The following is a 12,278-nucleotide window of genomic DNA, read 5'->3' on the forward strand; positions in this document are numbered from 1 at the left end:
ATGTCACGTCCCGCCTCTCCACCATCCAATCAGAGAACACTTTGCATTCATTGGAAAAATGCAAAGTTTTCCATAAAAGGCACCCTAGCTGAGTAAGCAACCTTCTGTGTTCAAAAGGCAGCAGGGTTGAGAGAATTGATCCAACAAAATGTGTCTACCCCCTAGAAGAAGCTTGCATGAGTAAGTATTCATCTGCTTTACACACCCTGACTAAACAAGCAGTAGACCCTAGGGGGCACTCAAAAAGTATTTTTAAAGCTGAATTCTGGACAAAAACAGTTTTGACATTTAAAAATAATTCCAAACTAATGAAGTGTGTCCCCTGTGTATAGGGTGCAGCGTTTTATAAAACTCTGGCTTTCACTCATCCCCGTACAGTGCAGTCGTTCTGGTATCACAGCGGCTCACTTGCACTCTCGCTCCTCCAGTCAATAAACATCTTACATTCTTTTTAATGGCTGCAAGGTACCCTGTGATTGGAGGATGTCACAATCTTCCCTCCTCCAATCACAAATAGCCTCAAAATCATAAAAAAAAAAATGCAAGATATTTACTAAATGGAGGAGCGGGAGTGAGAGTGACCCGCCGTGATCCGAGTACTCCATTCAGAACCTTAGCACTGGACGCTTGGTGCTGACTGCACTGTACGGGGATAAGTGAATGTCAGAGTTGTACATAACGCTGCACCCTAGGCACAGGGTGGGTAGTGAGTGGGTAATTATCTTCACAGCGCATGTCAAAAAAAAAAGTTCAGCTTTAATGCGCCCCTGTAACATCTAGCACCAGGTGTGTGGTGTCAGTAGTAATGTCCAATACGTTTTACATCATGGAAAGGATTCCGTCCCTTTGAAAGATTATTATATGATATTCAGCCAGCTTGTATAGGAGTTTCCATTACAGTCACAAACATATGTGAGACATTACTGACCTGTTAATTGGAACCATCCCATGTTATTTTGTTAATGCGGAATGCATGGAAGAGAGTTTAATGAATGATTGCCTAATCTGATGCGGTTATGGAAAATAAATAGAAAGTACAGTTAACTCTCCCTCATCCCGATTTTATATTTCTCCATTTGCAGCCCTCTCTGCCAGGTCCAGCCACTTCAATTAGACACAAACACTTTTTAAAAGTTTATTAAATTAATTCAGGCCATCAATACATGTTATACACAAACCAAAGGAAACATTGAACTGAACCAGGAGCGAACATGAATTAGGCCAGGATAGAATAAAGAATACATTGTTTTTTTTCCCCCTGACCTATATAAGATTGTACAAGCTTTATATAACAACTAAGACCCCTTTCACATAGGGAAGACTCTGCCAGGGGTCCGTCTGGTCAGCGGGGAATCTGTCCGGTGACCTCTGCTGAGCAGGTGGAGGCCTGCTCTGTGTCTGCTCCGCTTATGCACAGCAGACACAGCCTGTTCGCCTCTACGAGTGGTCGGATGTAAACGGACCCCCCCAACTGCCATCCATTGCGGTCCAGACAGACGGAGGGGACCCCATTCGTCTGTTTTTAGCAGGTCAGACGTAAGGCTGCATTCACACCTGAGCGTAGCGTTTTGCAGCGTTTTTTTACCACGATTTGCCGCGACAAAACGCAGCGTTTTTTTACCGCGATTTGCTGCGATAAAACGCAGCGTTTTTTACCGCAATTTTTTACAGGTCTAGGGTCACCAATGTAAAACGCCCAAATTCGAGCGACAAAAAAGGGTCCAGAACTTGTTTGGGCTTCAGGCGTTCGGCGTCAGGCGTTTTGTAGTGGAGATGTGAACCATCTCCATAGAGAATAATGTATTTTTCCCCCTCTAGCGTTTTGGGGCGTTGCGCTTCAGGCGACAAAACGCTCAGGTGTGAATGCAGCCTTAGCGAGTGTAAACAGACAAGTCCATTTACACCCGCTGGCCCATATAGGAGAATGGAGGGTCCGCCTGAAAAATGGACAGGTGGACCCGATCAGACCACTAGTATGAAAGGTGTCAGTGTAGCTATATGAGAGCAGAATTCTGTGTGATCTTGTTCAACAAAATTATTTTCTGCAACCAATCGTCAGATTTCATTTGTTAGAATTTTTATTTAAAAAAGGTGAGAGTATGTGTGTGTTTTTAGGCCTCATTCACACGTCCTCCAAGGTCCGGACAGCAGGCCCAAACAAACCATTTCCATTACAGAACAATGTGACCGTTGTGTGTGATGTAATGCACTAATGTAGTATTAGCAACATACAGTATGTGGCGCTATGTTCCTGTAGCAGTACTGGCAACTTTCTGTCTGCTGCTGGAAATAGAGTCGGGCCGAGTACTTCTCCGCCATTTAGGAGAAGCCCTATATATTTTTACCAATAAATACAAGGCTTGCTCTGATTGGCCGAGGTGGAGAAGCAGGCAGATGACATCAGGATTTAGACACTTCTGGGTCTGGAGCACGTGCACTGTCGCTGACACGCTCCCCTTTTGATTGGACATAGCCGGAGCCAAACAACAGGTCTGCCGGGAGCCGCCGATTGTTTGAGACACAGCAGTTCCCATGTAAACAAGGCAGATTGTTGATCTGTCAATGGGGAAGGCTTTTATTCTGTGTTTCTGCTAAGCAGGAACACAGATCTCTGCCTTCCCCTAGTCAAAGCACAATTAGTAAGCACAACCTAGGCATACATTTAACCGTTTGATCGCCCCGATGTTAACCCCTTCCCTGCCGGGGGCATTAGTACAATCACAGTGCTTTTTTTTTTAGAACTGATCACTGTATTGGTGTCACTGGTCCGCAAAAAGTTTTAAAAGTGTCAGTTAGGTGTCCAATATGTCCGCTGCATTATCGCAGTCCCGCTATAAGTCGCTATCACTGCCATTACTAGTAAATACAATTAAAAAATCCCATAGTCTGTAGACGCTATAACTTTTGTGCAAACCAATCAATACACACTTATTGGGATGTTTTTTTTAAACAAAACAATGTAGCAGAATACATATTGGCCTAAATTTATAAAGAAACTAGATTTTTTTGGATTGGATATATTTTATAGTAGAAAGTAAAACAGTTTTTTTTTCTGCAAATTTTCGTTTTTTTTTTGGTTTATAGCGCAAAAAAAAACCAAAAAAAAACTGCAGAGGTGATCAAATACCACCAAAAGAAAGCTCTACTTGTGGGGAAAAGGACAAAAATGTAATGCGTGTAGAGCATTGCACGACACGCAATTGTCAGTTAACGTAACGCAGTGCCGTATCGCAAAAAATGGTCTGGTCGTGAAGGGGGTAAAACCTTCTGGAGCTCAAATGGTTAAAGGCTGGAGTTCAGCACTTTCAATAATATATAAATATATATATATATATATATATATATATATATATATAAAAATATATATATATATATATAAAAATATATATATATATATATATATATATATACATATACACACAATCACATATGCTCATTATAAGTGCTTACTGCTTTGCAGTGCCTCACAGCCATAGAGAACAGCTAAATACACAGTTGAAATATATGTATAATTATGATTTTACCTGCCCCAGGATTTGTAATTTTCGTATAAGCAATATTGTAATTCATGTACCTCTTCCACAATGTACAGCTATACGAGTGCCACCCCTCAGCCTGTTCACTGGACAATGAATCAGAGCTAAAAGAAAAAGTAGCAGAGTGATTTTCCTAACAGACATGAGTACATTACCAGAATTACAAATCATTTGGCAGGTAAAACAATATGTGAGTATTTATCACATTTAGAGGTTTGCCTAGAGTTCCATGTGGAGTCAAATTTAGAGCTCCCTCTAGTGGTTAATCTGTAAATCTCTATATTTATTGCAATGATAAAAATATGGAAGAGTGAATATTAAAAAATTTTAAACACTTACAGTATAAAAAATATATATTTAGGGGAACCTCTGGCCAGGCTATGGTCAGCCAATTATTAATGTTTGCATGCCAAGGATTACAGTACTTTTACCAAGCTCCCCCCAGGGTGTGATATCTGCGGCAGGCACTGTAGTGAAAATCTATTTGAAACTTTACAGCCAAAGCAGCTTGGAATCAAGTCACTCTGAAGCTACCCTGCAAACCCCACTTGCTCTCCCTCCCGTCTGTGATGTAACAGTCTTTATCTCAGCTTCCTTCTAATCTCCTGCCATCTCCATGACATCCTATGGAATCCAATATGACAGCACCCTTGGTGCAGAATAAATATACGCAAAGAAATGTTTACACCGTCCTGGACATGGGACGAGAGTTCTCAAAGTATAGGGAAAGAAAAGGCAATAGATTACATATGCAGAGTTGTTTGTTGTTCCTGGATATATTAAAAGAGAAAATTTGTTCTAAAAGTTCAGTTTTCCTCTCACAATTAAATAATTATTCAGGGAGGAGATCTTCTCCTAATTCTTCATCAGCAAACTCTTCCTCCTCGACTCTCCTCTTTGCTGCTGTTTTTGGTCTCTCCACTTGTGGCCCGAGAGGGTCCGTATATGAAGCATCTAAACATCCAAATATAAAAAGAGAGTCAATAGAATGCAGTATATTTTGATCTGCTACTAAACAGGAAAAAAAACTGACATTGGGCTGATATTTCAGATATGATACAAAGAGAATACAAGCAAGGAACAGCACACAAAGGGTATGAAGGAAAGGGCAATTTACTAAGAACGGAGCAGCTATGCATGCAAACCAATCAGCTTCTAGCTTTCATTTTCAAAGCTTAACTGAACAGGCTGAAGATAGAAGCCGATTGGTAGCTATGCACAGCCGCTCCAGATTCTGTTTGCTCCAATTGTAGTTATCTCCCTGTTTTTGTATACTGTACATACAGTATATTCACATCCCTGCTGTCATAGGAGCTTACAATCTAAGATCCCTACCTCACATGCATACATACACATACTACGGTAATTTTGTACAGAAGCCATGTAACCTACTAGATTATATTTGGAACATGGGAGGACATGAATACTCCATGCATCATGTTTAAGAATATAAGGAAACATTGGCAAAAAGTAAATCTGAAATATTACATAAGACAAAAAAGATCCTATGTGCCACACATCACTGCAAGAGCCTGTGGATATGTCACAGTCTCAGTCCAGGCTCCAGCTAAGCCACGCCCCCAACACGCTTCTCTCTTCCCCGGAGCTTAATCATGGGACAGAGTGAAACGCGTTGGGATGTGGCTTGACTGAGGCTGTCATTTCACATATTCACAGGGTCTTGCCAGTGCACAGGACCTTTTGTGTCTCTTGTTGGAGCTGGGGTGGGCTCTTTCCTTGCCAGCACTCCTACCGTGTTTCCCCGAAAATAAGCCCGGGTCTTATATTAATTTTGGCAACAAAAGACACAGTAGGGCTTATTTTTGGGGTAGGTCTTACCATGTAATGTGTTGTCTTCTCTTCCTCTCTCTCGACCTGCCTGTTAGGAATCCCCAGTGTGAACTTAGTTAAAATGCTTGTAAAATCTTGTAATCCACTCTATTACTGTAGTATATAATGTACAATGTGTGTATTTCTGTAATATAATTGTGCCAAATACCTTCATTATAGCACCGCTCTGCGCTTCTGTGACCTGCCGGAGCTCATTTCCCTGCATTTATGTTACAGAAACACACACATTGTACATTGTGTACTACTGTAATAGAGTGGGTTATAGGATTTTAAACTAGGGCTTATTTTCGGGGTAGGGCTTATATTGCAGTTCTCCTGGAAAATTACGCTAGGTCTTATTTTAGGGGTAGGTTTTATTTTTGGAGAAACAGGGTAGCAGTGTACTACAGGAGAGGACCCTGCTGAAGCCTTGAGTGGCACCCCCCATTTGTTGTCAGGTCACTGAAAAATTACATGTTACATATATTTACATTTCATTCCACAGCTGGCGTACCATGCTTCTTATCACAGACTAGATTAGCCTATCCCTAAAGCACAGTGAAATATATTGCATTAGTAAGGCTATGCGGTTTGCTCACACTACACCTCCTCTATTCATAAAGCATCTTGTACCCTTTTTACTGAATAAGAGGCATTCTGTGATTGGAGGAGGGGAGATTGTGAAGTTCCTCTGCCCCTCCCCTCTTCTCCTCCAATCACAGAATGCCTTCTTCAGTAAAAAGGATACAAGATGTTTTATGAAAGGAGGAAGTGTAGTGTGAGTGACCCACATAGCCTTTGTAATTGCCTCGGGTAGGGATGCTTGGTGCTTGCTGTACTGCAGCAGCCATCCACACATTGGACACACCTCATTACAAGTGATTTATCGGTACATAGAAAATATAAAAAAATAATAATAATTCATGGAGTTCGACTTTAAGTTTTAGGCCCAAACCCTGACCTTTAAAAGGAACGCCATTACTAACCCCTAAAGTGGATGTAGAATGAAAAAATGGGCATGCGTTTATTTAAATGGATAATATATAGATAACCAGTGATATTACCTATGTCTTTATTGGAGCTTGCTTCATAGGGGTCATTCGCTCCTGGCAGACTTTTCAGTTTAGCACTAAGACGATCTCCTTTTGAGCTGGTGGCACTGCTCGGCCCACTGTCTGAAATCATATCAAATATGAAGTTTTATTAGGATTATTATTATCATTATTGTCTCCGTGAAACACTTCAAAGAAGCCACAAATAGGCTTGTGGAGATTATGTAACATTCCAATATATAACTGGACCGAACTATGTTTGTACAGAAAATAAATAAAACACCACGATGGTTTCCTGTTCAGTGGCTTCCTACCACATAGAGGAGTTACTGTTGTTGGAGAACCTTTAATGAAAGAAATACAGGCCATTACTAAACATGCCAGTTGCTTGGCTGCTGTTTGGATAACTGGATCTAAAATGAACAGCAACAAACATGCAGAAAAAAAAAATCACAAAGAAATTAATTCCATCCAAAACGAAATCTTCATTTACACTTTGACCACCGCCCGCCCGCCCGCCCTATTATGATAATATGACTAAGGGGGAGCACCATGATCCCGGGTGGACGTCATATGATGTTCTCCCTTTGACTCACTGTGTCCACCAGCCACAGTAGAACACGGATCATTGTACCGGGCTGGCCCTGGTATCATTGTGACCAATCACAGTGATCAGGTCAGTAGCTTTCATTCATAGCCATTCATTGTGTACTATTGTGATGTCTGTGATTGGCCACAGTGATCACATGGTACTGGGCCAATCACAGCGCACATGTATCAAGTGAAAGCTGTGGCCAAATACAGCTATCACAATTGTACATGAATGGATTCCATTCATAAAAATAGTTGCTTATATAGTGATCACCACTGTAAAAAGCAATCATAGTGAAAACAAATCATGATTACCTCCCTAGAGCAGTACAGTGTCATTGGTAACAATATGTAAAAAAAAAAAAAAAAAAAAAAGAACAAATACGTTTAAAAAAAATGGTTACAATTTTTTTTACATACTGTTTCCAGTCAGTGACCCTGATCACCGACACACCAGTCATATGTACTGCACTGTGTAAAAAAGAAAATATATAATTTCTTCATGTTCTAAAAAAAACCTACAAACTTCAAAAAACCCACCACACCTCTTACTAAATACCTTGGCCTGTCTACTTTCCAAAAAGGGGCCATTTGGGGGGTATGTGTACTGTCCTGGCATTTTAGGGCCTCCAGAAATGAGATAGGCCATCAGTACATCAGTTTAAGCTTTTCCAGAAGAATGAGTACATATACAGCAAGTAATTAAATTACTGGGTAATAATCTATGGCCTTGTTCACATGAAAAGTGGTTGTACACATGTCAAACAAATGGCTACTGCCCTCCCCTATAACTGGCCTTTGCAGCAAGGAGCACATGGAAGGACAACACATGCAAAACAAAACCAGAGAAATTCCCAGCTCTACTTACCGACCAGCTTGCAACCAACCAAATTATCTGGCTTAACAGTATGCATTAAAATCAGGTGTTTAGTTTACACACATTTGCAAATAAATGCGTAAGCTACAGGCCCCTGCAAGGCACCCCAGTATTTTCTGTAGTCCCTACCTCTAAATTTTGAGAGCCTCGCACAGTGGAAGCAGATGTATTATAACGGATCGGCAGTGGGCAGATGAACCTGTAGGGAGCCCACCCCTCCTGAAAGCCACAGCGGCACACTGGACACCCAGCATGTAGTAATAATCTGTGGCCTTCACATGGACAGTAAAAACAGGCAGTTGGGTCGTGTTTTTACTACCCCACGAAAGGTGGTCGTACACATGTCACAGCTGCAGTGCTTTGTATCACAGCCTTACCAAGTTTGACAGGTGGCATGGCCTGTGAAACTCACTCACTGAAGTCATAGGCTTGGCTCATAGTTGCAGCATTTTAGTTTCAGAAAAACACCCGGAAGCCACCACTCTACTGCCCCATGAAGAGTGATCCACAGCGGATTGCTTTTTGGAGAGTGCTAGAAATTGGTATATGTATGAACCTGCTGTTTATGAGTGTTATAAAAATATTTTATACAAAATCTGGATTGTAGTTAAACTGGGAACATTTAATAACTTCATGTTTCTTAAAGATCTAAATCAATCTCCTGCTATTTGGCTGAACATGTACTGTAGTAGTGGTTTCCTTTTAATAATAAAAGCACAAAAAGTTGCGCCGCCAGGTAATTCATACATTTATATGAATTTGTGTTCTCTGGAGTCACTGCAATCCATTCCCTGATGACGGCCATGCAGAGGTCCTGCATTACTTGCACAGCGGAGGAATATTGGGACACATATGTTATCACTTAAACCTGCTGCCAAAAAGAGCCTTATCCGTGACGGGCATGTCACCTTACACTTAGTTTTTATTTTACCTTTGGACACATTTTCATCATGAAACATGACTCTACCGAGAGGGGCTATAAAATACAGAATGTGCCATTGAGCAGTAAAACATCTGGAAGAGATTGGAAATGGTACAATGTATGAGAACCTTTCATTCATTCTGACCCACATGATCACAGGTGCAAATTGGTAAAACAAGTGAATTGGGCCCGATTCATGAACACTAGAGGAGCCTACAAGTGTGATGTGCATAGCAGGGAAGTGACTGAACTCTTACTGAATCTTCCAGCTCCCTCACCAGCACAGACATCTTTGCTAGATCTTTTTCCATGCTCAGGATCTTCACTGGCTGGGTCAGGATGATGCAACTCAGTGGCAGCCCGTCCATAGGGGGCGCCGCCCCCCCTCCTCCCGTAGTCATAAAAAAACAAAAAAACGGGCCCTTTAAGGCTTTTAAAAATTAGTTTTGCAGCGCCGCGCAAATAACATACACTCATGCATTGCATGAGTGTATGTTATTGTGGCCAGCCTATTCAGATAACCGGACATTGGGCGCCGATTATCTGAATAAGGACAGCTGGTTGGCTGTGCGGAAGTGCCTATCAGAGTCAGTGGCTCTGATAGGCTTTCCCAGTACAGCCCTTCAGCTCCCGGATGTCTTATCCTCGGAACGTAGTGGGCTACGTCCCTTGGATAAGACTGACGGCCGTCTCAGCCAATCAGGTTCACTGATTCTGGTTATCAGTAACCTGATTGGCTGAAGCATCATCGAGGGCGGCAGAAGACATCGAGGGACCGTGGAAGGAGGATGGCGAACCCCAGAAAGATAAGTGCCGGGCGGGGGGGGGGGGGCAATCTGACTGGCAGCATTTTACAGGGCACAGTGGGGGCAATTGATGTGGGGACAATTGATGTGGGCACAGTGGGGGACAATTGATGTGGGCACAGTGGGGGACAATTGATGTGGGCACAGTGGGGGACAATTGATGTGGGCACAGTGGGGGACAATTGATGTGGGCACAGTGGGGGACAATTGATGTGGGCACAGTGGGGGACAATTGATGTGGGCACAGTGGTAACAATTGATGGCATGGCACAGTGGCTGCGTTTGATGGCACAGTGGCTGCGTTTGGCATGGCACAGTGGTGACAATTGATGGCACAGTGGTGACAATTGATGGCACAGTGGCTGCCTTTGATGGGCACAGTGGCTGCCTTTGATGGGCACAGTGAGGCTGCAATTGTCTTTTTTTTTTTTTTTTTCATTTGTTTGCGCCCCCCTAAAAATTTTGAGCACCAGCCGCCACTGATGCAACTCCTACCCAAGTGCATTGGAACTCATTTATCCCGGCACTAAGATGTGCAGAGAGCTACATGTGTGTTCTAAAGAACTGGCAGGTAGGTTTGTTTTGTTGCAGAAGAAACAATGAACGTCTCCTGTAATTATTGACTTTTCTGTTTACTTCTACATTGATAGAGTAATTGTGCTGAACCACTAAAATCTCCCTCTAGGGGCGCTCTAGATTTAGTACAATGACCACAATAAAGAAAAGCAAACTTGTGAGTATATTATGAAAGCCTCATCAAAAATTAATATAACGTTTTTGTAAACCGGGGACATGAAATAAGTACAAAGCATATCCTTCTATAGTGTGTGCTTGTCTTAATTAGGGGCACTAAAGGGGTTATTTACTAAAGGCAAATCCGATTTGCACTACGAGTGCACAGCATTTTAGCTTGCACATGATTGGATGATAAAATCAGCAGAGCTTCCCCTCAGATCTAAAGCGACTGCACTTCCAAGTGCTCTTTCAGTGCACTTGTAGTGCAACGTGGATTTGTCTTTAGTAAATCAACCTCTAAGTGTCATTTCTGACTGCTGCTTCATTCCTCTGCTATCAGCATGAATCACATCTGACAAGTTTTCCTGACACCAAGAGAAAAAAAAGTAACAGGGAGGGATCTCCAGCTGATTGACAGCCTCAGCTCTGTTCCTGTGTGAAGGGGCTGCGTCTCTTCCCTCCAATCAGCTCTCAGAGCTCTCAGAGCTGATGTAAGTTCAGCTCTCCGCCCCCCCCCGCCTTTCCGGAGCTGAGAGATCATGTATAAATTCTGCACTTTTAATGGATGTAGGGGAAAGACTTCTATAGATAAACAGGTACAACCTCTGTAGGAGGATGTTTCCTCTCTGTGTATCACCTAAGGCCAGTCTCTGCATTGGGTATCTGTAAGGGTTTGCAACCACTTGCCGACCACCCAACCGCAGATGTACCGCGGCAAGGTGGCTCGAATGTGCAAATCGCCGCACTGGTGCACTAGCTTTTGTGGGGGGGGGCGCATGTGCACTCTGATTGGCCACCAGTGGACTCCATGTCCGCCGACCACCCGCAGAGACTGAACAGGGAACTGCCGAAGTAAACAGGACACATCTGTTCTGTCAGGGGATGACATAGAGATCTGCCTTGCTGCTAAGCAGGCAGACAAATCTGTGTATTTCCCCAGTCATACAGTCCCCCATACAGTTAGAAAACACAAACAGGGAACACAATTAACCCCTTGATCGCCCCTGATGTTAACCCTTTCCCTGCCAGTATCATTAGTACAATGTCAGTGCATATTTTTGGCACTGATCACTGTAATAATGTCACCGGTTCCTAAAAAAAGTGTCAAAAATGTCAGTTAGGTGTCCGACCTGTCCGCTGCAATGTTGCAGGCCCGCTAAAAATCACTGATCGCCACCATTACCGGTAAAAAAAAAAAAAATACATAAATCTATCCCCTATTTTGTAGACACTACAACATTTGCGCAAACCAATCAATATACGCTTATTGGGATTTTTTTTTACCAAAGATATGTAGAAGAATACATATTGGCCTAAACGTATGAATACATTTGTTTATGTATTTATTTATTTTGGATATGTATTCTAGCAGAAAGTAAAAAATATTGGCCCGGATTCTCAAAGCACTTGCGCCGACGTATCTATGCGCCGTCCCACAAACTAAGATACACCTAAAAATAGGCTTCATCCGTCCGACGTAACTTGCCTACGCCGGCGTATCGTGGGCGCATATTTACGCTGGACGAATGTGGCGCTTCCATTGATTTTGTATTCAAATATGCAAATGAGGAAAATACAGCGATTCACGAATGTACGTGCACCCGGCGCATGCTATGCACGTTTTGCGTAAGTCGTACGTCTGGCGTAAAGTTATTCCCCATAAAGGAGGTGTAACTCAGCAGCATCCATGCAAAGGGCTGCACCAGGGAACACAAGCCGGCGTATTTTACGTAGTTTTACATTGTACGTAAATATGTCTGGGCATAGGTTACGTTCACGCCGTAGGCAGTGATCCAACGTATCTTAGGGAGTTGTTCCGACGTGATTCTAAGCATGCGCACGGGGATGCGTCCACGGGACGGCGCATGCGCCGTTCGTTATACGTATCTGTCTGGCGCTCAGCCCATCATTTGCATGGGCTCACGCCTC

General features: G+C 42.7%; 1 protein-coding gene across 1 annotated transcript in view; it reads right to left on the minus strand.

Annotated features, from left to right (window-relative positions):
* Nucleotides 1-3,410: 3,410 nt before the first annotated feature.
* The window catches only part of IFT88 (intraflagellar transport 88), a 110,000-nt gene continuing 101,132 nt past the window's right edge, over nucleotides 3,411-12,278 (minus strand). The window contains 2 exon segments of the mRNA XM_040340536.1: nucleotides 3,411-4,490; nucleotides 6,431-6,541. Coding sequence (XP_040196470.1) covers nucleotides 4,369-4,490; nucleotides 6,431-6,541 — 233 coding nt within the window. The 3' untranslated portion in view covers nucleotides 3,411-4,368.

The sequence above is a fragment of the Rana temporaria genome, chromosome 2, assembly GCF_905171775.1.
Source record: "Rana temporaria chromosome 2, aRanTem1.1, whole genome shotgun sequence".
In the NCBI taxonomy this organism is placed as follows: domain Eukaryota; kingdom Metazoa; phylum Chordata; class Amphibia; order Anura; family Ranidae; genus Rana; species Rana temporaria.